The sequence below is a fragment of the Geotrypetes seraphini genome, chromosome 5, assembly GCF_902459505.1.
Source record: "Geotrypetes seraphini chromosome 5, aGeoSer1.1, whole genome shotgun sequence".
NCBI lineage: Eukaryota > Metazoa > Chordata > Amphibia > Gymnophiona > Dermophiidae > Geotrypetes > Geotrypetes seraphini.
This window is the reverse complement of record NC_047088.1, coordinates 18,191,443-18,214,930: the sequence shown is the minus strand read 5'-3', so window position 1 is coordinate 18,214,930 and position 23,488 is coordinate 18,191,443. Positions and strand designations below refer to the sequence as shown.

The window sequence follows — 23,488 nt, the reverse complement described above, 5'->3', positions numbered from 1 at the left end:
TAGCAATATTGTTGTATTTTGAAAGAAGTGGTCCTGCTTTGAAAACCTTTCTTGATTGATTGTATTGCGTGCATCATTCCTGCACAGCCATCAGAGGGCAGCACTAGTTTGGTGTGGGGGTAAAGACACAGAAGCCTGAGCTAGCCATGATATTTCCGCAGAAAGCACACACATACCAGTTTCAGCACCCTCCTGGGTTCTCAGTTCAGTCCTTGGGGCACACCCAGCCAGTTACAGAGCTCAAAGTTACCCATTCCAGGAAGAAGTCCTGGATTTCTGCCAAACTCATCCTGGTGCATTATTGGCAATGAATTGAATGATGGAATACAAATAACTGCACTGCTTTGGGATGTAAGTTTAAAAGCAGGACCGGCCAAAAAGTCTCCCTTCCGCAATGGGTAACTTGGAAGCTCTGCAGTTAGGCTTTCAGGATATCCTCAATGAATATGCATGAGACAGATTTGTATACCAAGGAGGCAGGGCATGCAAATGTAGCTCTTGAGTGTGTCCCTAATACTGGGTTAAAGCTTACTGTCCTTGAAGTTACTACACCAGCAGCCGACTGAGGACTGGGAGCAATTTACTTTTTCCAGGCCAGACTCACACAAATAGCATGCAAATCATATGCATGCTATTGTGTGGAGCGGCCCAGTGAAAGAGGGGGAGGAGCTGTGTCTGGCGCCTGCTCAGAAGATCAGTCAGACGCAGCCACCATTCTCCCTCCCTCTGCCCCCAGCTGATCGTGGCTCCGGAGCTGGCAGGAGAAGCCACGAATCGGCTGCTGCTCTCCTCTCTGCCAGCTCTTGGCTGATGGCAGCTGCCATCAGCTGGGCAGAGGGAAGGAGAAGGGCAGCTAGCTGCAGGCTGTTTTTTGGTTTGTTTTTTTTGTAGAGGGTCATAGCTGTTGGGCATGTGTTGTGTGAGCATAAAAGGGGCGGGACGTTCCTTTTAGTGCCTATCAAGGAGAGCTCATTAGAATACCAATGAATTCCTTATAATGCATTTGCACGGGGTTCTCGGTGGCTACTACCTGGATCGGTAGCAGCCATTAGGATCCTTTTTGTGCATCAGAAGCTGTGTTTCTGTGCCAGTAAGACTACTTTGACAGGTCTTACTGGCATGGAAAGGTTTTGAGCATCGGGACCAGAGGCTGGATACAGCAGCCAACAAGTGGAGGATGGGACTGTACACGTCAGCCTTTGAAACAACAAGGTTTATTGACTATAATCACAAATAAAAACTAATACATGTATAGATTCATAAATACAACGTTCTTTTTCAACTCGACACAGTCCGTGTTTCGGCCCCCAGTAGGAAGCCTGCCTCAGGGGTGAAGGAGTCAGTCCAGTAGATGGTGCCATGGCACTTAAACTAAACGAAAGGCTTCGGACTTGTAGTGAGATGCACAAAAGTGTGAAAGCCGCTGGAGAACATTTTTTAAAAAAACAACTCTCAGCTGAAGCGCCAGGATTAGAAATGAATCTGGGGCTCGTTTGCTACTGCAGGGAGAAGCCGAGGAGTTTTTGCCTTAGAGTTGGGAGAAGGGATCAAAGGGCAGAAAGAGATTTGGAGCTTTTATTTGTGATTATATTCAATAAACCTGGTTGTTTCAGAGGCTGACGTGTACAGTCCCATCCCACGTGTTTTCTTGCTTTGCTTTGTTTGACGTGGGGTTGTCTTACCTTGGTTTTGGATGTAGCAGCCCCCAGGTGACTGGGTCCAATTTGGACGATGCAGCTGGCCTGCTGATGAGAATGCCTGTACACAGGGTTCCAAAGAATCATCAACCATCTTAGATATTTAGGTTATAACCCGTTTAAAGACCTCAGCGGTGCAAACTGTGTGTCACTTTTCATACACAGATACGCTAGCAGCAGAATCTTCATCGGTCTATTTCTTCCAAACTGGGCAATGTAGTGGGCAAAAGCACAACAGACATAAATTCAATGTCCGACAACATGATGCACGACCTTCTCCTACTGGAGCGCTGGTCTAGGTCCTGGCAACTCAGCTTCAATGCCAAAAAATGCAAAGTCATGCACCTGGGCAGCCAAAATCCATGCAAGACTTACACCCTTAATGGCTAGATCCTAACAAGAACTGAAGCAGAACGAGGCTTAGGGATGATCATCAGTGAGAACATGAAGACTGCCAATCAAGTGGAGCAAGCTTCATCCAAGGCAAGGCAAATCATAGGATGCATACGCAGGAGTTTCGTCAGCCGTAAGCCTGAAGTCATTATGCCATTGTATAGATCCATGGTGAGGCCCCACCTGGAATACTGTGTGCAATTCTGGAGGTCGCATTACCCGTAAGGATGTGCTGAGACTGGAGTCAGTCCAGAGAATGGCCACCCAGATGGTCTCGGGACTCAAGGATCTCTCGTACGAGGAACGGCTGGATAAGTTGCAGGAGGAACGCAGAGAGAGGGGTGACATGATCGAGACATTCAAGTATCTCACGGGCCGCATCGAGGTGGAAGAAGATATCTTCTTTTTCAAGGGTCCCGCGGCAACAAGGGGGCATCTGTGGAAAATCAGGGGCGGGAAACTGCACGGAGACACCAGGAAATTCTTTTTCACTGAAAGGGTGGTTGATCGCTGGAATAGTCTTCCATTTCAGGTTATTGAGGCCAGCAGCGTGCCTGATTTTAAGGCCAAATGGGATCGACACGTGGGATCTATTCACAGAGTAAAGGTAGGGGAGGGCATTAGGGTGGGCAGACTAGATGGGCCATGGCCCTTATCTGCCGTCTATTTCTATGTTTTTTCCTTTTTATTATTTAATTTAATTCGATTTCATTAGATCAATATAATATTCAGATACTCATCTCTTTATGAAGCATGGCAGGAGATCTAATGAAATCAAATTAAATTAAATAATAAAAATGAAAAAGGAAGAAATAGACCGATGAAGATTCTGCTGCTAGCGTATCTGTGTATGAAAACTGACACACAGTTTGCACCGCTGAGGTCTTTAAACGGGTTATAACCTAAATATCTAAGATGGTTGATGATTCTTTGGTATTTGATAAGAAAACCTTCAAAAAAAAACTATATTTTACTGTGTGCCTAATATATTTGTGCACTGTACATAGGGTTACCATATGGCTATAGAAAAAGGAGGACGGATTGAGAGAAGTAAAGCCCGGATGTCTCAATTCGTCCTTCTTCTTCTGGAGCCATATGGTAATCCTAGCTATACAGGTCTCATCTCTGCCATTTATCTGTTGCTTACCACCAAACAAGGACTAGATATTCAAAACCTCTTAAAAAATTATTCAATAACTGTATGTGGAAGCCTCAGTCCCACCTCTCCACCGCTTTACCGTTTGTGCCTGCGGGGAGAATTACGTGGTAACCTTCATCATTGGCTATTCCGCATTCGTAAATATTTGAAGCATAAATAATTTTAAATATATTTCAATGTGCGTTTAAAGTGCTATGTGCCATTCTCTTTTTATTTACTTATATATAATACTGTGTACTTATCTCTGCGTCCGCCAACCTGGGAGCCTGACCCGACATGTTTCGCGTATTTACGCTTTATCAAGGGTCTCACGAGGTAGCCGCTGTCATCTGACTCCAAATACAAAACTTGTGCAAGCGTTTTAAAAGGTTTTGAATATCTAGTCCTTGTTTGGTGGTATACTACTTCATTATTTGCACTGATATATAAGTTAAGATACCATAGCCATTTATTGATTTATCTGTTGCTGGCATCATCATAGCAGCTCCCCGGCTTAATGCCACAATCAGGCGGCCATCTTGTCCACCCCCTGGTGATGACTTAGTTTAGTGCTTCTTATGAAAAGACAACGTACATTTGCATTTTTAAAAGGATTCTGTTTTCTCTCTTGTCATAGGGAGGCAACGTCTTGGAGAAGAAAAGAGCAACTGCCTATCTCATGTCCGAAACCAAACTTTCTCTATGACTCTTCTTCAGTGCTATATGAAATCAAAACCCCAAGAAACCCAGAAGGCAAGCTTCAGGACAAAATGGGATTCTAGCGTTGAAACCGTCTGGAACAAGCAATTTCACCAGAAGAAATAGGAAGGGAAATTGTAGAGATCGAGGTTTCCAAAAGCTTAACTGTATAAATTTCAAACAAACACAACTTCTCAATCTTCACGGATTGTTCAAGAGATATTTGAGGTGTGAGCTGAGCACCATGGGAAAAGAAAGAGGGTGACATTTTCTTTCTTTCATTAACATGGAGGTTTGTGAGCTTGTCTACAATCAGGGCCTTCCAAAGCACATCTGAGTGACCAGTGGTGGGAGTTATCATCAGATTCACATCAGATATTGAAGTAATTAAAAAAAATAAAAAAAAACCATGGCCTCCCTGTGTTCAAAGGATTAGCTAAAGTGGTCTTCCAGCTGTGCATGCTCTTCAGTTTCACTGAATGGCTATCTTTGGAAAGAAACATGAGAAGAAAAACTCTTAAAGGCGACTGAATATTGACCAGACTTTGCTTGAGCTATGACTGAGGTGTATTTCAAGTACCGTGAAAATCCTACTGGCCATGCTCCTCCATTACCGACTGTGGCTACGGACAGCACCTCTGACAAATATTCCAATCTCTACATGTATGTGGGTTTATTTTTGGGCCTTCTGGCCGTCCTCCTGATCCTGCTGTTCACCATGCTCTTACGCCTGAAGCACGTTATCTCACCCATCACAACCAACCCAGAGAGCACCGAAACTGTCCCGCAATTCACAGATGTGGAGATGCAAGGGAGGACCCCGAGTGTTTAACACGAGCAGAACAGAGGAATCGTTGCTGCTCAAGATACTGTACCCCAGTGGTGCAAAATTGTAGGGGGTTGGTCATCTTCCGGAGGATGGGTCCTCGAAGGTCAAACTTAACATATTTGCACATGACCAGAGAAGAGACCAGGAGACTTTGCAGCAAAGACAATTTGTGCCCAGAAACTGGCAAATGGCAGGTGCCAAGAAGGTTCAGTTCCGACAAGTGAGCACTAGATCCAGATCCATTACTAAGAGGTTCACGGTACCTCACAGGCTTTATGAGAGATACTGAGAATCAGAACAATGCACAAATTCTTTGCAAGGGGCCAAAGGAAAAGAATGGGTTCTGAGAAGGCATAAGTTGATTTCTTATCACCTCGTGCCTCATTATTCTCTCTCCGTCTCTCTACTTGAGAGGTTGAAAGGTGAGGTGAGGTTGCAGTGAGTGATAAGCTGCAACGGCAGAATTAGAAATCGGGTGGCATCCACCACGTTCTCAAAGAATGTTAACAGGGGAAACATTTGTTCAAGGGTGAGGTCTGAGAACTTTCAGATCCTTAGTGTAAAATGTATTGAATCTGCAAATGCCACAGAAAACTTTATAAATGTTAGAAAATATCTTTAAAGCAATCAAATAAATGCACTCCCTTGTTTCTGCTTCTAGACTGCATAAGGTTCTTAGTACCATGAGCAAAGACTAGTGTACATTAAATAAACCTCAAAGAAATAATTAACAGCCAAAATGGAAAGATTAGATTCTTACCTCGTTCATCTTCTTTCTTGCAATAGAGTGGGGTTGTACATGAAAGTAGAAAAGCAGCTTCAATATCTTGACCAAACTGAACAAAACCATAGAGATAACACAGAAATGTTCAGTTATCAAAGCGCAAGCAGACAACGGGGAAGCTGCGGGCCAGATTCTACAAGGGGGTGCTGAAAAGTTTTCAGCCCAACCAACCAACTTCCTAAATTCTGAGCGTTATTTTATTTTGCAACGTGCCAATTTGCAGAAACGAAATTCTATGTCTTTGACATTGTTTCAGATCATTGGTTCAACCATATCCATGTCGTTCTCTTCTTGGTTGGGCTGAGAACTTTTCAGCACCCCTTGGTAGATTCCAGAGCTGAGATTGTGATGTCATAATGCCTCACTCCACCAATGCCTTAAGAGCCAGTCTCATCAGTGATGTCACAATGGCTTGATTGCTCTATATGTAGCTCACTTTTAATATATGCAAGGGGGTGCTGAAAAGTTCTCAGCCCAACCAACCAACTTCCCAAATTCTAAGCGTTCTTTTGCCACTGTAGCTGAAAAGAGGGTTTTCTTATTTTGTTAAGTGCCAATTTGCAGAAACAAAATCCTGTATTTTGACCTTGTTTCAGGTCATTGATTGAACCATATCCACGTCATTCTCTTCTTGGCTGGGCTGACAACTTTTCAGCACCCCCTGGAAGTCTCTGGTTACCAGAGCTGATACTGTGATGTCATAATGCCTCATTCCACCAATAAGAGCCAGCCTCATCAGTGATGTCACAACGGCTTGACTGCTCTATATTTAGCTCACTTTTATTACTTGCAAGAGGGTGCTGAAAGGTTCTCAGCCCAGCCAACCAACTTTCTAAATTCTGAGCGTTCTTTTGCCTCTGTAGCTGAAAAGTGTTATCTTATTTCGTTAAGTGCTAATTTGCAGAAATGAAATTCTATGTTTTTTCAAATTGTTTCGGATTGTTGATTGAACTCTGCATGGTAACATCTTTACAGAAGCTCACATAAACCGCTCTGAATTGACTCCCCAGTCATTAGTAGCGGTAGAGAAGCTCTCAATAAACATAAACATTCACGTCTTGGTTGGGCTGAGAACTTTTCAGCACCCCCTCATGCGAGCACAACTTAGTTGATCAACTGGCGATTCACGTCAAAGGTAGGCGCCAAAAATGTAGGCCTTGAAAACCTTGGTCTTCATTTCCGGCAGCTACCCCTGCCGAAGGCGCAGTTCTCTAAATGGTACCATCGTCTGATTAACACACGATCGACAGCCGCTTTTAAGGCGGCCGCCAGTAACAGCGCCATTTAGAGAATCCAGGCCTCGGTATTCGATGCCTACCAGCTAATTAATTTTTTAAAAATTTATTTTAATCAGCTTTTAATGGTGCTTTCAATTACAGCACCAATTAAGGGAAAAAATATACGCTAACTGGGAAATTCTATAACCGGCACTGAAACTTCGGCGCCATTAGCCACCCTAGATGTTACCTGACAAACGTCATTAGAAACATAGATAAACCCTGATGTTCAAGTGCCTACTGGCACCTACATAAAAGGTGCCAGAATTTCGCCTACATAGGTGCTTTCTGACGCCTAATGTCACTATGGGCATGGCTAACGATGTAAGTGGCATTAGGTATTGAAAAGCCCCTAGGTGGGTGAGATTCAGGGCATAGATAGGCGCCGGAAACAGAGGCCCAGAAAACCCTGGCCTACGTTTCCAGCACCTATTTTGCCCGGAGGCGCGATTCTGCGTACGGTGCTGTCATGTGATTAACACGTAATCGGCGGCCACTTTTTTGACGGCCTCCAAGAGCAGCGCCGTGTACAGAATCTGGCCGTAAGTCATTAACTTACCTCATATATACTTGTGAGCGAGGGAAAAGAAAGTACGGTAACCCCGCTAGAGTATTTTGCTGTTTTCGCAGGAATTTCGATGTGAAGTTTTACAGCTTTATTTGTTGTTCTTCTCTACATTTTTGTACCAAGTGGAATGAGGATATCTTTAAACATGGAGAAGTTACAAACTTTTTAGCATGACCACCCAGCAATTTTCATGGCTTCCAAAAATGTTTGCACTGTACTACCATCATTATCTGGAAGCCCCCCCCCCCCCAACAAAAAACCCCAGATTGACTGTTGGAGGCCTATCACAAGCTCTAGCCCTATATATCCTGTCTGTTTCTCCAAATTAGATTGTAAGCTCTTCTAGCAGGGACCATCTACTATATATTAAATGTACAGTGCTGCGTAAGCCTTTCAGCGCTATAAGAATGATAAACAGTAGTAGCGCCCAAAGCCACAATCTCCAAACTCAAGGAAGCGCTGCAAATGATCTGAGACAGCCTGCCACAGATACCTATTGATAAGGCTGTTAAGAATAGGGTTACCAGACGTCCGTATCTGGATTTCCCCAGACATGTCCTACTTTTGAGGACAAATCCAGGGGTCCAGACGGCTTTTATAAACCCGACACTTTGTCCGGGTTTTGAAAAGCCTCCTTTAAATCACGTCGGGCAGGAGGAAATATGTGCATGCGTGCATTTCCCTCCTGCCCAACAAGAGCAGACAGCAGGGGGCAGGGGTGGGGCTAGGGCGGGACTGGGATGTAACAGGGCGGGGCTGGGTAGAACTAGGCGGGGCTGGGGGCGTATCTAGTGGGTCCAGATTTTACTTTAATAAAATCTAGCAACCCTAGTTCAGAACCCAAAGCAACTGAAGGCCTGTGTTAAAAGCTGGGGCTGGACACTTTGGGCCAGATTCTGCAAATGACACCTAAATCAGCAGTCGCCTACAAAAACAGCGCCGGCCACATGTCAATCACGCTTAGGCGCCATTTAAAGAATCAGGGCTAACGGCACCTACCAGAAAATGTAGGCCAGGGTTTTACTGGCTTACATTGGGAGACACCTAATCCAGGGAGTTACTTTTTTTATTTTTTATTTTTTTTTGCTTTACCCTGTACACAATTCTAGGTTCCCTATTAAGAGTCACATCCCAGAAAAATAATTTTGGAGTCACTGTGGACAAGTGTGTGGCAGCGGACAGACAGACAGACAAACAGCAAGTTCAAAATTAATCAAAAGAGAAGGACGAATAAAAGATCACAGCATCTTAAGAGAAACGTAGCGTAAATTGGGTGAATCTCTTCATAAAGGTGGTTAATAAATCCCAATAAATAAATCAACAAACTGGAAAAAGTAAAGAGAAGAGCGACCAAATTGATAAAGGAGATGGTACTGTTCTTCAATTTGGAGAAGAAATGACTGCAAGGGGATATAATAGAGCTTAGAACTCCTGAGTGGGGTGAAACAGGTTACTAGTTAATTAACCTTTCAAATAGCATCGCTACAAGGGAACACTCCACGAAACTAATTGTTGGCAGATTTAAAGCCAATTTAAGAAAGTACTTTGGCCTAGATTCACTAAACGTACCATCCGATCCGGGTCTGGGGGGCTTATTCACGACACGTCCTCATGCAAACGCTTGGATTCATGCCCCCAACTGATTGCAGGGATCACTGAATAGCGATCCTCACGCATGCGCAGACCATCTGTAGATGGTCTGCGCATGCTTACAGAACAATGACCTTTTATTTTAGGGAAAGGCAAGAGAGTCGGGGCGGCGAGAGGAAGAGATTTTTGGTGTCAGGAGAGATTTGGGGTGAGAACAGGGCAGCAGAAGAGATTCGCGGCAAGAGTAGGGCGGCAGGAGAGATCCAGGCCAGAGTGCAGGGCAGCGAGTCAGGGCAGAGAGCAGGGCGGCGAGAGAAGAGTCGAGGCAAGAGCGCAGGAGAATCCAGACAGAGAGCAGGAGATGCAGTCGGAAAGCAGTGAGCTGCAATCGCTTCTTTTATTGATCGGCCAGCCCAGTCGGTGTTCCAGGTTTCTTTAGTGAATCACTGCCTGCCTGCATTTGAATGCCATTCCCCCTCATTTGCATGCGTGGATCAGAGGATGATCAGGACACAGGTTAGTGAATTGGGTCGGAGGGAAATCGGGTCGCAAAGGGGTCGCTAAGTGGTCGGGACTTGATCGGCAGGCTTAGTAAATCTAGCCTTTTGAGTCAAGATACAATTAAACTGTGGAATTTCCTGGAGACCAGAGAGGGATTTGATTTGTGGGTGCTTGTAGGAGGTCCTTTTTCCCTTACCCCTTACCTTTCCATTATTCCTGTTCAAATTCTGCCCTCTGGACACATTTTCAGGACATCCTCTCCCCACCGCAACCTCGGTCCACAAATAATATAGGGAAAATTAGCTATTTAAATGGCCTGGTATTATCCATATGATTTTTAATAAGACATGAATAAGGCCCGGATCTGTTGAATTTGATTAGAGAACTGTAGCAACTTTATCCTGGGAGAAAAGCAATACAGATCATAGCCCTTCAATCAGAAGGCAATAATTGTTACCTACATTCTGGAAGGAGAAGAAAAATAAGCTGCCCGGGTTTTCCTGCTGTTGGACTGTAGCTTCTGCCACTAATACTAATTCCTGCTGAGAGTCCACAGTTCAACCACATCTTCCAGGAAGTGTTTGGTCATGCAGGCAATTGACACTGTCCACCCCTGGCTGGATTTTCTAAGAATAGATTAAGGGTAAAGCTCCAGGGGCCTCTAGGCTTCACATATAATTATTTGCCCAGGCAGCCTTTTTCCTGCCTGTTGGTAGCTGAGATCCAGGTGAGTTTGAGGAGCTTCCAAATGAAATGACAGATTTGTTTGTGACCTGTGATAGGTTTTGCCCTCCAGGCCGGTGCAAGAGCATTAAGCACCAGCTGAACCTTTAGCCTTCCACACCTCCCACTTCAAATTAACTTTCTGGGCCATAGGCCCTCCCCTCACCCCCCCCCCCCCAATGACATTTTGATAACAACTCAACAATCATGATCCCCCCCCCCTTCCCAGAGCAATCCTGCAAAAATGCATACTTTTAAAAAATCATACTTTAAATGTTAAGCTTTATTTTGTATGTAGCAAGCAGCGGATAGGAGAGCTTGCTTGCTACTGGTGAAGATTTGAATAAGGGTGGGGGGAGGGGCACACGGCAATGCCAAGGAGGCTGGGAAGAGCATATTGAAGGAGGAAGGAAGGGGGCACATGGCATGGCGATGCTGAGTGCCTCCGCCTCATTCATCTACTTTCCTTGTGCATGTAATTAGTAAAAAATGGATCCACGTGTACCCGTTCTGCGCCACTCAGGATTTTGTAGACCTCAATCATATCCCCCTCATCCGTCTGTTTTCCAAGCTAAAGAGCCTCTAACCTTTTTAGTCTTTCCTCACACAAGAGGAGTTCCATCCCATTTTTTTTAAATATTTCACACAGACTCCTGATATTAAATTGCCACCAATAAGAGCTAACCTCATCAGTGATGTCACAATGGCTTGATTGTCCTATACTTGGCTCACATAAGAACATAAGACTAGTCATAATGGGCCAGACCAATGGCCCATCTAGCTTAGTATGCTGTCTCCAACCGTAGTCAATCCAGGTTCAAGTACCTGGCAAAAACCCATATAGTACGACGGGGCACTGAAAAGTTCTCAGCCCAACCAACCAACTTCCTAAATTCGGAGCATTATTTTGCCACTGTAACTGAAAAGAGTGGTATTTTATTTCGTTAAGAGCCAGTTTGTAGAAACGAAATTCAATATTTTGATATTGTTTCACATCATTGATTGAACCACATCCACGTCATTTTCTTCTTGGTTGGGCTGAGAATCAGAACCTCCTCATATATGCACAACTGAGTTGATTAATTGTCCTAATCGGTGCCAATAATTGGCACTCATAACTGACATTAATTGGGACTAATTAAAAGTTATACGCACCACTCTGATAACACAACTCCGTAAAAGGTATGGGCCAGTTGCAGTGGGCAAATTTTACAAGGGGGCACGGCCAAGAGCAAATCGGGGGAGTTCCTAAAAGTTAAGCATATTGTTCTAGACCAGGGCTGCCCAAGTCCGGTCCTCGAGATCTACTGGCAGGCCAGGTTTTCAGGATATCCACAATGAATATGCATGAGAGAGATTTGCGTGAACTGTCTTCCGGGTATGCAAATCTCTCTCATGCATATTCATTATGGATATCCTGAAAACCTGGCCTGCCAGTAGATCTCGAGGACCGGACTTGGGCAGCCCTGGTCTAGAATATGCCCAATGCATGCACAACTTAGGCACAAGTATTTAGGACTGAAATAGAAAGTTTTGTGTCTCCGTTCCAAAATTTAGGGCCCATTCTATATAGGTCACCTAAAAATTGGCACCGATTACTGCGGCACTACGGGTGGCTCTATAAAACTTTGTCTGTAAATTTGGGACAACAAGCTCCTTAGGAATTAGCCTCTCTGTAGAGATATGACATCAGCTGTCACTCCAAATGTGGCACAAGGTCAGCCATTGGAAAAACACTGGCTTTTAGTTTCAAATTGTTCATTAGCTGAGGTCATGTGTGAGGAGGCTATTTTGCTTGGAGGTAACATATGGTCTTATTATATATTTCTGGCTTGGATACCATTTGGATAACTGTAAAGAATATGATGAAGATGCAGCATTTTAAGTTAGATTCTATGAGAGAGGAATCTGCAGTTTTCAAGCACAAGTACTGGTCAACTTATGGTGTTAGTAGGGGAATAATATTATAATGAAGTGAAGTTTATGTATGGTGTGAGTGAGGGTGTAAATCTTGGCGGCCAACATAGGCTCTATTCTCTAATGGAATTCCATAGCTAGTCACTTCTCAAGGAAACCTACTAGCTCTGCTTCCTTCACCGATTCAGGCGGTCCAACAAAATGAATATTATTCCTGTGTGATCTATTCTCTAAATTGTCCACTTTAGACTCGTATTGAGTGACCAATTTGTACTCGTGCTGCAAGTCATCCAATACACTTTCTACAGTGTCTTCCACTCCGGAGACTCAAGTTTACCATTAAAATCTGTCAAAGATGGGACTAGGTTACTCAGCTGGTCTTTTATTGGAGCTAACGTTGCATCCAGCGCTTCCACAACTATGCCCTTAATTTAGCGAGCATCGATTGCTGCACCTCTCCAGAGCTTTGCCTCTCCTGATGCCATCCTAGGGTCAATTGAAACAGCAGAAATGGTAGGCTGCGCATTCTCTTTCTCTAAGTGGGGGTGTGGGGGAGGTGGAAAGAATCAGTGATAGCTGCTAAAGATAAAAAGAAGTGGATTGACCAGAAGCTGAGGGGAAATGCTGCCTCTCGGCTTATCGTACCACGTGATCTCCCACAAGTTCTATTTTATATACATAGATTTGACCTCCCCCTCCCCCCCCACACACACACACACTGTGTTTTTGCGAAATGCTAGCTGCCACTTATACAGGAAATTTACAGGACTTATATTATACAGCTCAATTTTCACCATAGGAGTCTCTTTTCTGACTTATTATAGCCATCTTAAATATGCTGAGAAGGTCTCCTGCCTCCCACTGTGGACCATTAGCATAATGCATGTTCCTGTCTCCCTGTAATGGGTTAGCATGGAAACTTATGACCATGATAAGCAAAGCTCCTGGGTGGAAGCTCCTGGACACTGGCTAATTCCCACGTATCATGCTTCATTAGCCCTGAAGGTTTAATTCATCATTCACAGACTTACTGTAAGCGCAGTTACTCACCTATTATGTTATGGATTTCCTGCTGGAGTTTTCAAAGGACATCTTCCAATCAGATTGGTCCAATTTAGTCAACATTTTAGGACAGCAAATTGAAAAGCATTGATCTGTAATGGGAAGGACAGAATAGACATACATGCGTCATCACATTTTTAAAATGTAAAGGTAATGGGGCTTGATGTACTGCTTTTTCTGTGTGTGGTTACAATTAGAGAATGACACGGTGACAAAATTCATCACCGTTCCCGTCCCCGTGGATAACCGCGGGAAATAATCCCATGTCATTTTCTAGTGTCTATTTCAACCTCAGTCCTTCTACACCAGCATTCTTCAAAGCAAAGCTTGAGGGCCAGTGGTTGTGGCCATTCATACTCTGATTCTTATGTGAGCCTGGGATAATGAAGCCATTGTGACATCACTGATGTGATTGGCTCTTAGACACTGGTGGAATGAGGCATTATGACATCACAATATCTGCTCTGGATACCAGAGACTGCCATTCTGTAGTGTCTGTTTCAACCTCGGTCCTTCTACGCCAGCATTCTTCAAAGCAAAGCTTGCGGGTCAGTGGTTGTGGCCATTCATACTCTGATTCTTCCCTCTCTCCTTAAAGAATGACATGAAGATGGTTTCCCACGGTTATTCGCGGGGACGGGGACGTGTCATTCTCACCGTGTCATTCTCTAGTTATAATCATAGTGGAACTTATTTTGTACCTGGGGCAACAACGTGTTACGTAGTGGGAATTGAACTCACAACCTCAGGGTGCAGAGGCAGCTGCTCAAACCACTGGGCCACTCCTACTTCCAGTGGTCTATATTGCTAACTTTCCCCCCCCCTCCCCCCTTAGAGTGAAGAGTTTCAGTCTTTGGTAACCAAAGCTGAGATTGTGATGTCATAATACCTCATTTCACCAATAAGAGTCAACCTCATAAATGACATCACAATATAGTACACCCCCACGAAGTTGCGGTTCACGAATCACAGACTCAGTCTTTCGCTGTGTTTTCCGACCGCCTCTTCCAGGAACTAAAGTCAGGCTACACCAATCAGGAGCTGCTTTGACATGCCAGGTAGCTTGTCAAAGCAGCTCCTGATTGGTGCAGTCTGACTTTAGTTCCTGGAAGAGGCGGTCGGAAAATAATACTAATGACTGCACACCCGATTTTCCTTACCCGCCGCCACCCCAGCTGCCCTCTCCTGCCTCCGATCCACTCCTAAACCGCATTTGCAGTTTTTCAAAATTTGCAGGTGCTCCTGGAACGGAACCCCCACGAAATTCGGGGGAGAACTGTAGTTTGATTGTAAAGGACAATGTACTGCTTTTTCTGTGTGGTTACAATCAAAGCAGTTTACATATTTTAGACAGGGTCAATGAAGTGATAAGAGACTTGCCCAGAGGCACGAGGAGCTGCAGTTGGAATTGAACTCACAACAACCTCAGGGTACTGAGGCAGATGCTCTGATCACTAGGCCACACCTCCACTGCTACAGGAGAAATATGTTTTCTTCATATTTATAGGATATATTTCAAGTCTTTCTTTTCTGTCTCACGACTGAGTCATTTCTTGGCCCTTTCAGGGGTCGATGTAGAAAGCCATTCGGTAGAGCCATGAGCCAATGGCTGAGTGCACAGCTTCTACAGTGAAGTTCCTGTGAACCTACAAGTACCGCACAACCCCAAAAGGCCCACCCGTGAAAATGGAGAATCAAAGAACCAACAAACAAGTCCACCAAACATTTGTCAGCCTGATCTGTTAAATAGATGACAAATTTATGGTCAAGCTGAGCAGGGTCATATGTTCAGACTGCAAGAACACAAGGGAGTGTACAGGATAAGGGTTGATATTTTGTCTATGAGAAGAAAATGGGATCTGGCAGTAGAAAAGGGGATGGCGAAAGCTAGAAGGGTGCTTTGGTACGTAGGGAGAAGAATTGCCAACAGGAAAAAAGGAGGTGACAATACCTCTGTATAAGTTTCTGGTGAAACCTCATTTAGGGCACTTTCAGAAAGATATAAACAGGGTCGAGTCAGTCTAGAGGGATCTACTACAATAGTCAGTGAAATTCATAATCAAGCATAGGGGAACAGATTTGAAGATCTCAATATGTATACCCTGGAAGAAAGGCGAGACGGGGGATATATGACAAAGACATGGGGGAAGCCACTGGATCGTTAGCATAGAATGTTGCTACTCTTTGGGGTTCCGGAATCTTTTGTTACTCTTTGGGATTCCAGAATCTTGCTATTCTTTAGGATTCTGAATGGAATGTTGCTACTCTGGGGTTTCCGCATGGAATGTTGCTACTCTTTTGGGTTCCAGAATCTTTTGTTACTCTTTGGGATTCCAGAATCTTGCTATTCTTTAGGATTCTTAAAAGGAATGTTGCTACTTCTTGGGTTTTGGCCAGGTACTAGGGACCTGGATTGGCCACCATGAGGACGGGCTACTGGGCTTGATGGACCATTGGGCTGACATAGTAAGGCTATTCTTATGTTCTTATGACCATCACTGCAAGAATCAGATAAGGTAGACTGTAAATGAGGGAAAATGATTAAAAAAAATATATAGAAGAAAAAATCCCCAGGCACTTGGGAATGAAGGTTTGTGATGCCAAATCCCAGCCCTTCTGACTGAGCTGGAAATATAAAGGAGAACATTTTAAGGGTAAACAAAAAGATGGTAAAGCTAGATATTCAAGCTCTCCCTGTAGGTGCCATTTACTCTTCAACAAAAGGGAAAAACAAATTTGACAATGTGAAAAAGAGGAGGCGTGAGGAGTTTATTTGCAAGAAACACATTTAAAAGATAATGAAGAAGAAGAATGAAAAAGCAGTTTGTACAATGTCTCCTTTCTCCAGGAAGAAATGGGACGTAGCTGTGTTGTTGCTCTATAAACTGCTACCACTCAGCAGACCACATGTCCAAGATCCACAAAGTAGTGTGAGAATTGTGTTACCCTGGGCATTTTGCAACAGAGGTGCTACGTCACACATTCTTTTTCCAATACTGTGGCTAAATTTACAGTGTACACTGAGTACAGGCAGTCTCTGGGCTAAGAACGAGTTACGGTTTTAAAGCTGTTCTTAAGTCAGATTTGTATGTAACTCAGAACATGTAGATTTTAAGATTCTGCTCCCAGCTGACAAAAGGGACAACCGTCCCAGTGTTCCCTCTAAGGTACAGCACGCACAACCACACACTGTTCTTAATGTGGCCAGGCATCATTCCTGAATCTGTGTAGGAGTCTGTGCCACTGGAAAGACTGCTCAGTGAAATCAAATGAAGCCATGGCTGCGTTCTTAAGTAGCAACATTCTAGAGCTCACATTGTGATGTCATAATGCCTCATTCCACCAATGCCTAAGAGCCAACTTCATCAGTGATGTCACAATGGCTTGATTATTCCTATACAGGCAGTCCCTGGGCTAAGAACGAATTATGGTTTTAAAGCTGTTCTTAAATCGGATTTGTTTGTAACTCTGAACTTGTAGATTTTAAGATCCTGCTCCCAGCTGACAAAAGAGACAACCGTCCCTACCAGTGTTCCCTCTAAGGTACAGCACACACCACCACACACTGTTCTTAATGTGGCCAGGCATCGTTCTTGAATCTGTGTAGGAGTCTATGCCACTGGAAAGACTGCTCAGTGAAATCAAATGAAGCTTGAACCGCATTCTTAATCAGATAAGGTAGACAAGTTGTACTTAAGTCAGGTGTCTGTAACTCGGGGACTGCCTGTACAATATTGTTCTGGGGTGTAGTAGAGAGGGGCGTGGCTTTACTATTACTTCTCAGTCAGTTGTGGACTGTCTCCCATCAGGTTCACTTCAATCCCAAGTGACACACAGAGTATTAAATTTTAGGGCAGTGCAAGATGTACTTACGGTAGGTTTCAAATTACAGATCAGACGGTTGAGGTCAGGTTCAAAAACTGGCACCCACAGTTACCTTTAAGACAGTGGTGCAGCGATGGGATCAGGTCACCCAAAATTCTCATGCCCTTGTTATGGCTGGTGAGGATCCCTAAGCCCCACTAGCTACAAGGGTCCTCTGGTGGCAAGCACTGCTCCCTCTCCCATATATTCCAGCCAGTGGCTCTGTCCAAGCGCTGCCGTCACACTGGCCTCCCCCCTGCCGCACACTCTGTTTTCTCATGGGTGTGAAAACCAAGCATGCACAGGGAAGGCAGGGCAGCAGCAGCGCATGACAGTGCCGCCAACTGGAGCACGTGGGAGAGGAAGTGGTTCTTGCCACTGGAGGGCTAGGGTTACCTCTCTCCATCTTTGGTATCCCAAGTCCTCAAAAACTCTTCATATCTGGCATCCCAAGTCCTCTAAATATTCTTCATACTTTGACCTCTAACCCTTTGTTGTTGTTCCTTCCTATTTCATCTACTGTAAACCGCGCCGAGCTCTACGAACGTGGAGACAATGCGGTATACAAACCTAAGGATTAGATTAGATTAGATTACCGTATTTTCACGCATATAACGCGCACGTTATACACGATTTTACAAACCAAGTATAACCATGCGCGTTATATTCGTGAGCGCGTTGTCCAAATTTTTTTTACATAGTTCCCCCCCCCCTGATGTCCGATTCACCCCGCAGGACCACTCGCACCCCCACCCCGAAGGACCACTCGCACCCGCACCCCCACCCCGAAGGACCGCTCGCAACCCCACAGCCTTCCAACCCCCCCCATCATGGAGAAGCTGCCTACCGTTGTCCTGCTGCTTCCTCTGCCGGTGGTCCCGCCCCTTCTCTGAGCCCTGCGTCTGCGCTGCTTCCTCTTCCGGCAGTCCCGCCCTTGGCGGGACCGTCGGCAGAGGAAGCAGCGCAGACGCAGGGCTCAGAGAAGGGGCGGGACTGCCGGAAGAGGAAGCAGCGCAGACGCAGGGCTCAGAGAAGGGGCGGGACTGCCGGAAGAGGAAGCAGCGCAGACGCAGGGCTCAGAGAAGGGGCGGGACTGCCGGAAGAGGAAGCAGCGCAGACGCAGGGCTCAGAGAAGGGGCGGGACCGCCGGCAGAGGAAGCAGCAGGACAACGGTAGGCAGCTTCTCCATGATGGGGGGGAGGCTGTGGGGGTGCGAGAGGTCCTTCGGTGTGGGGGTGCGGGTGCGAGTGCGAGTGCGAGCGGTCCTTCGGGGTGGGGGTGTGAGCGGTCCTGCAGGGGGGTGAATCGGACGTCGGGGGGAGGCATCAGGCTTTCAGGGTGGGGACAGGACTTCAAGGGGGGACAGGACTTCAAGGGGGAGAGGAGAGTCGGGGCGGGCGAAAGGAGAGTCGGGGCGGCCAGAGGAGAGTTGGGGCGGGCGAAAGGAGAGTCGGGCAGCGACGGGAGAGTTGGGGCAGCATGCGCGGTATATGGGTATGCGCGCTATATAAAAATTTCTTTACATAAATTACAGTTTCCCGCGCGCTACACCCGTGTGCGTGTTTTACACGGGTGCGCGGTATATGAGTGAAAATACGGTAGATTCTCCTTTGGGAAAATCCAGACCCATGGCCATGCCCCTAGGACCGCCCAGTTCCGCTTCTTTCACAACCTGTTCCATCCCCAGGCGGCATGCGCGCATGCGTGGACACGACACCATGATGTTGCGCGCACGTGCTTATGATGTCACCGCGTTGCGTCTGCGCATGCACGGATGTCCCTTCCCGATGTGATTTTGTCGGGAAGCTTTTCAAAACCCGGAGAAAGTGCCAGGTTTTGAAAAGACGTCTGGACCCCCAGACATGTCCTCAAAAGGAGTACATGTCTGGGGAAATCCGGATGTCTGTTAATCGGTGACGGATAATCGTGCGCCAGACGCCAGCACGCCGACAATCCAGCGCCGGCAATTTGGCGCAAGACAGAAGCGCGCGGGGGAAAAGTCATTTTTAAAGAGCTCCGACTGGGGATTTGGGGTGGCAACCCCCCCCCTACTTTATTGGTTAGTGTTCACACTGCCGTTGCGGGGGGGGGGTGTAGGGGGTGAAACCCCCCACATTATAGAGAAAACGGAACTTTTCCCCCAAAAAATAAGAAAAAAGTTCCGTTTTGCTATAATGGAGGTTTCCAACTCCCCGATCCCCCCTCCAACAGCAGCACGAACATTAACCAATAAAGTGGGGGGGGGGTTTGCCACCCCCAACCCCCCGTCGGACCTCTTTAAAAATTACTTTTTCCCCCGCGCACTTCTGTCTTGCGCCAAATTGGTGGCGCTGGATTGTCAGCGCGCTGGCGTCTTGCGCTCCACTGTCTATGAACCCTGTTAATCCTATGGAGGACCCTGGTAGCTGATGGGGCTTAGGGATCCCAACCGGCTCAGGTATTTAATGTTTTCAGTTGGTCCCTGTGGAGGAGGATGTGGAGATCACATGTGCCCACCCAGTTTGCCCACTGGCCCACCCAAAAGTCTGTCGATGCCTCGGCTTTAAGATCTGTGCTAAACGCCAATTTTAGAAGGCCACCTAGCGCTAAACAACCTTTATAGAACAGAATTTAGGGCAGATTTCTGCACCCAACTTTGAGCAGGAGGACAGTGTAAAATCATCTGAAACCTGGCATAAATCCTCATGTCCCCAGCAGCGGCAATTCTTATGTTCTTATGATGTCAGTTGGGCATTGAAATCCATGGGTGCTTAATTTCTGCGAATGCATCTGACATGCCCTTGTCCCTCCCATGGTCACACCCACTTTTGAGTCGCATGCTATGAAATTTAGGCATCCACGTTATAGAATAGGGCTTGGAGCCAATTAAGGGCTTGTTATCTCATCGTTGGCACCTAATTGACTAATTAGTTTCTGTGCCAACCCACACAAATGTCGCACAAGACAAGATTCCCTCCTATTTTCAAGAACCTGATAGAGTAATGCAATGCATTCCAAGACCGGCTTATTGCTGACATGTCCCAGATGCGACTGCATTTTGAAATGACTCAAAGGTTCCAAAGCGCCTTCAATTGGAGACTTAAACTTGACCCGCGAAGGGCTGCTGAAATGTTCTCAGCCCAATCAAGAAGAGAATTGTTCCAGTGATCTGGAACAATATCAAAGCACAGATTTTTGTTTCTGGAAATCGTCACTTAATGAAATAAGATACCTCCCGTTTCAGCTACAGTGGCAAAATAATGCTCAGAATTTAGTTTGCTGGTTGGTTGGGCTGAGAACATTTCAGCACCCCCTCAAACTATTTGGGTTTCTGCCAGGTACTTGTAACCCGGATTGGCCATGGTTGGAAACAGGATACTAGGCTAGATGAACCATTGGTCTGGCCCACTATGGCTAGTCCCCTCTTATGTGAGCCAAGTATAGGATAATCAAGCCATTGTGACATCACTGCTGAGGTTGGCTCTTAGGCATTGGTGGAATGAGGCATTATGACATCACAATCTCAGCTCTGGAATGTTGCTGCCAGGAGCTGCTGAAAAGTTCGGTGACAGGTCAAAAACGTGCAAGACAATCGCGTGCAGACAAAATCGCACAGACAAATCAGCGCTAAGACAATTCAGCGCAAGACAACTAAGCGCCAAGACAATTCAGCGCAAGACATTTGCGCGCTAGACAATTGAGCGCAGCGACAACTCAGTGCAAGACAATTGCACGCAAGATAACTCAGAGCCATGACCGGTGACAGGTCAAAAACGCGCAAGATAATCGCGCTAAGACAAAATCACGCAGACAAATCAGCGCTAAGACAATTCAGCGCAAGACAACTAAGCGCCAAGACAATTCAGCGCAAGACATTTGCGCGCTGAGTTGTCTTGCGCTCAGTTGTCTTGCGCTGAGTTGTCTTGCACTCAGTTGTCTTGCGCTCAGTTGCTGGCGCTCAGTTGTCTTGCGCTCAGTTGTCTAGCGCTCAGTTGTCTTGCGCTCATTTGCTGGCGCTCAGTTGTCTTGCGCTCAGTTGTCTAGCGCTCAGTTGCTGGCGCTCAGTTGTCTTGCGCTCAGTTGTCTTGCGCTCAGTTGCTGGCGCTCAGTTGTCTTGCGCTCAGTTGTCCCGCTCGTGCACATTTCGGTAAATAAGCTCCGCTCAATTGTCTTGCGCTCAAATGTCTCACGCTCGGTTGTCTTTGCGCTCACTTGTCTTAATGCTCAATTGTCTTCCGCTCGTTTGTCTTGCGCTCAGTTGTCTCGCGCCCAGTTGTCTGCACGATTTTGTCCATGCGCGATTGTCTTGCGCGCAATTGTCTATGAACCGAAAAGTTCTCAGATCAACCAAGAGAATGATGTGGATCTGGTTCAATGATCTGAAACAATGCCCAAACGTACATTTTCATTTCTGCAAATCGGCACGTAACGACATAAGATAACACTCTTATCAGTGGCAAAATAATGCTCAGAATTTTGGAAGTTGGTTGATTGGGCTGAGAACTTTTCAGCTCCGCCTCTTAAACAAGGATCTAAAGTTCAAATATATCTACCAGATTCTCATTCTAACTAAACTAGCTTTATTCGTATCCCCAGTCAACTCAGTAAATGTTGTTTCAATACCATTTTGAGAAAAAGCTGAAGCTGTTTTCACAGGCAATGGGCCATCATAGCAGCATCAAAACATTAAAAGGAAAATCCAGCTCCGTCAAAGCTTAGAAACCTAAATGGTATATTCACTAGAGCTGCACAAAGGTCCCATCAAAGTTGGAAAAATTGCCAAACAGATAGATTTAGCGTAACCTTATAATGACTGGGCATCGATCATTCATTCTTTTTTTTTTTTCATTTTTCACATGTAACTTTTCGTGGCATCTTAAATAATAAAATGCTAGCCCGCGCATGCGCACTCGCGACGCGTGTTCCCTGATCCCTTTTCTGTCGGGATGTGGCCGCACGAGTGCGAGTTGAGGAGTCGGGACTTAGGGGAAGGACAGCAGGCCCGGGAGAGCAAAGGAAGCCTCAGTGACACTGAGCCGAAATTCACAGGCCAGGCTTTAACACTGAGCAGCTGTGTTAGGAGGGGGGGTGTCTCGGAGGAGAGGGATCGCGGGCGGTCAGTGCCCCCACCACCTCTGCAAGTCTCCAGCAGCCCCTCACAGGGGCCAAAAGGTAAAGAGGACGGATGTGCGGGCCTGGCGGGGATGGAGAGAGGCGGCGCTGCTATACAGCGGACTTCCCCCCCTCCCTTCAGAGCAGGCCGTGACAGCGGCGGAGACTCTCCTCGCCATTTTTTAAATCAAAGCCACTGCCGCGGCTCCTCTCTTGAACCGCACCAGGCGGGGATCGAGAGAGGAGCCACGGCGTCGGCTTTGAACTAAAAAATGAACTTAAGCTGAGCCCTACCGGCTGAAGTTTCTTTACACGCTGCAGCGGCTCCTCTCGCGGTGCTGGCAGCGGCTGCCGGGAGGAGGGCTCCGAGCTGCTGAAGACTGTCCAAACGCCGCAGAGCGGCCCATAACAAGGTGGCCGACGAATGGCTGGGGCTCCCGGCTGAGAGCGCGGACACTGTTAAGTGGGCGGGCGCTGTGGCTGTCCGGGGGTGGGACGCGAGGCCGTTAGCTCTCGGCATGTAAAGCGTGTCCTCAGGGAGATTGTGAAGTAAATCAACCCTGAAGAGAGAGGCTGAGGGGCTCTGAAGTTCTTCAGTACTGATAGTTCAGATTTGTAATAGGACAGAAAGGAGGGGGAGGTGAGTCTTCCTTTCAGAAGATGAGAGGATGGGAGAAGTCTTCCTTACAGCTGAAAGAATGAGAGAGGACAGAAAGAAAGAAAGACAGACCGGGGGAAGGGAGAGCGACAGAAAGAAAGAAAAGGGGCAGGGAGAGAGACAGAAAGAAAGAAAAAGAAAAAAGAAATGCCTAAGTCTACACATCTATTCTAGCACCCGTTAATGTAACGGGCTAAAAAACTAGTTTCTTATAAACATCTCTCTCTGCCCAAACTCATCATAGTCACTGAGGGCCAGATTCTGTAAACGGCGCCTAAATTCGCAGCCGCCTAAAAAAAAACCCAGTGTTGGCCGCCTGCCAATCACGCTTGGGCGCCGTTTCAAGAATTGCGGCTAATGGTCCCCACCGGAAAACTCAGCCATCTGCAAGGCAGGCCAGGGTTTTACTGGCCTATGTTGCAGACGCCTAAGTTCTTTAGTGAATCACGCCGAACGGCGCCTAAGTTTCGCTCTACCCCTAACCATGCTCACTTAGGCTTAAGGCGCCATTAGGCATCCTGCTGTAGACGCGATGACAGCGCCCACCTGTAGATGCCTCCTGGCACTTACCCTTTTTTAATGAATTTTTAGTCGGTTTTAAACAATGCAGTCAATTTCCGTGCCAATTACAGGCAATTAAAACAATTAAGCTAAGCAGCGGTAGGGCACCGACCACCACCTAACTTATGGCACTATT

At 46.2% G+C, this 23,488-nt stretch overlaps 1 protein-coding gene across 1 annotated transcript in view; it reads left to right on the top strand.

Annotated features, from left to right (window-relative positions):
• SERTM2 (serine rich and transmembrane domain containing 2) overlaps window positions 1-5,396 on the top strand; it is a 34,209-nt gene extending 28,813 nt beyond the window's left edge. The window contains exon 2 of the mRNA XM_033946578.1: window positions 3,866-5,396. Coding sequence (XP_033802469.1) covers window positions 4,484-4,759 — 276 coding nt within the window. The 5' untranslated portion in view covers window positions 3,866-4,483 and the 3' untranslated portion in view covers window positions 4,760-5,396. The remainder of the gene's footprint in view (window positions 1-3,865) is intronic.
• Window positions 5,397-23,488: the final 18,092 nt, after the last annotated feature.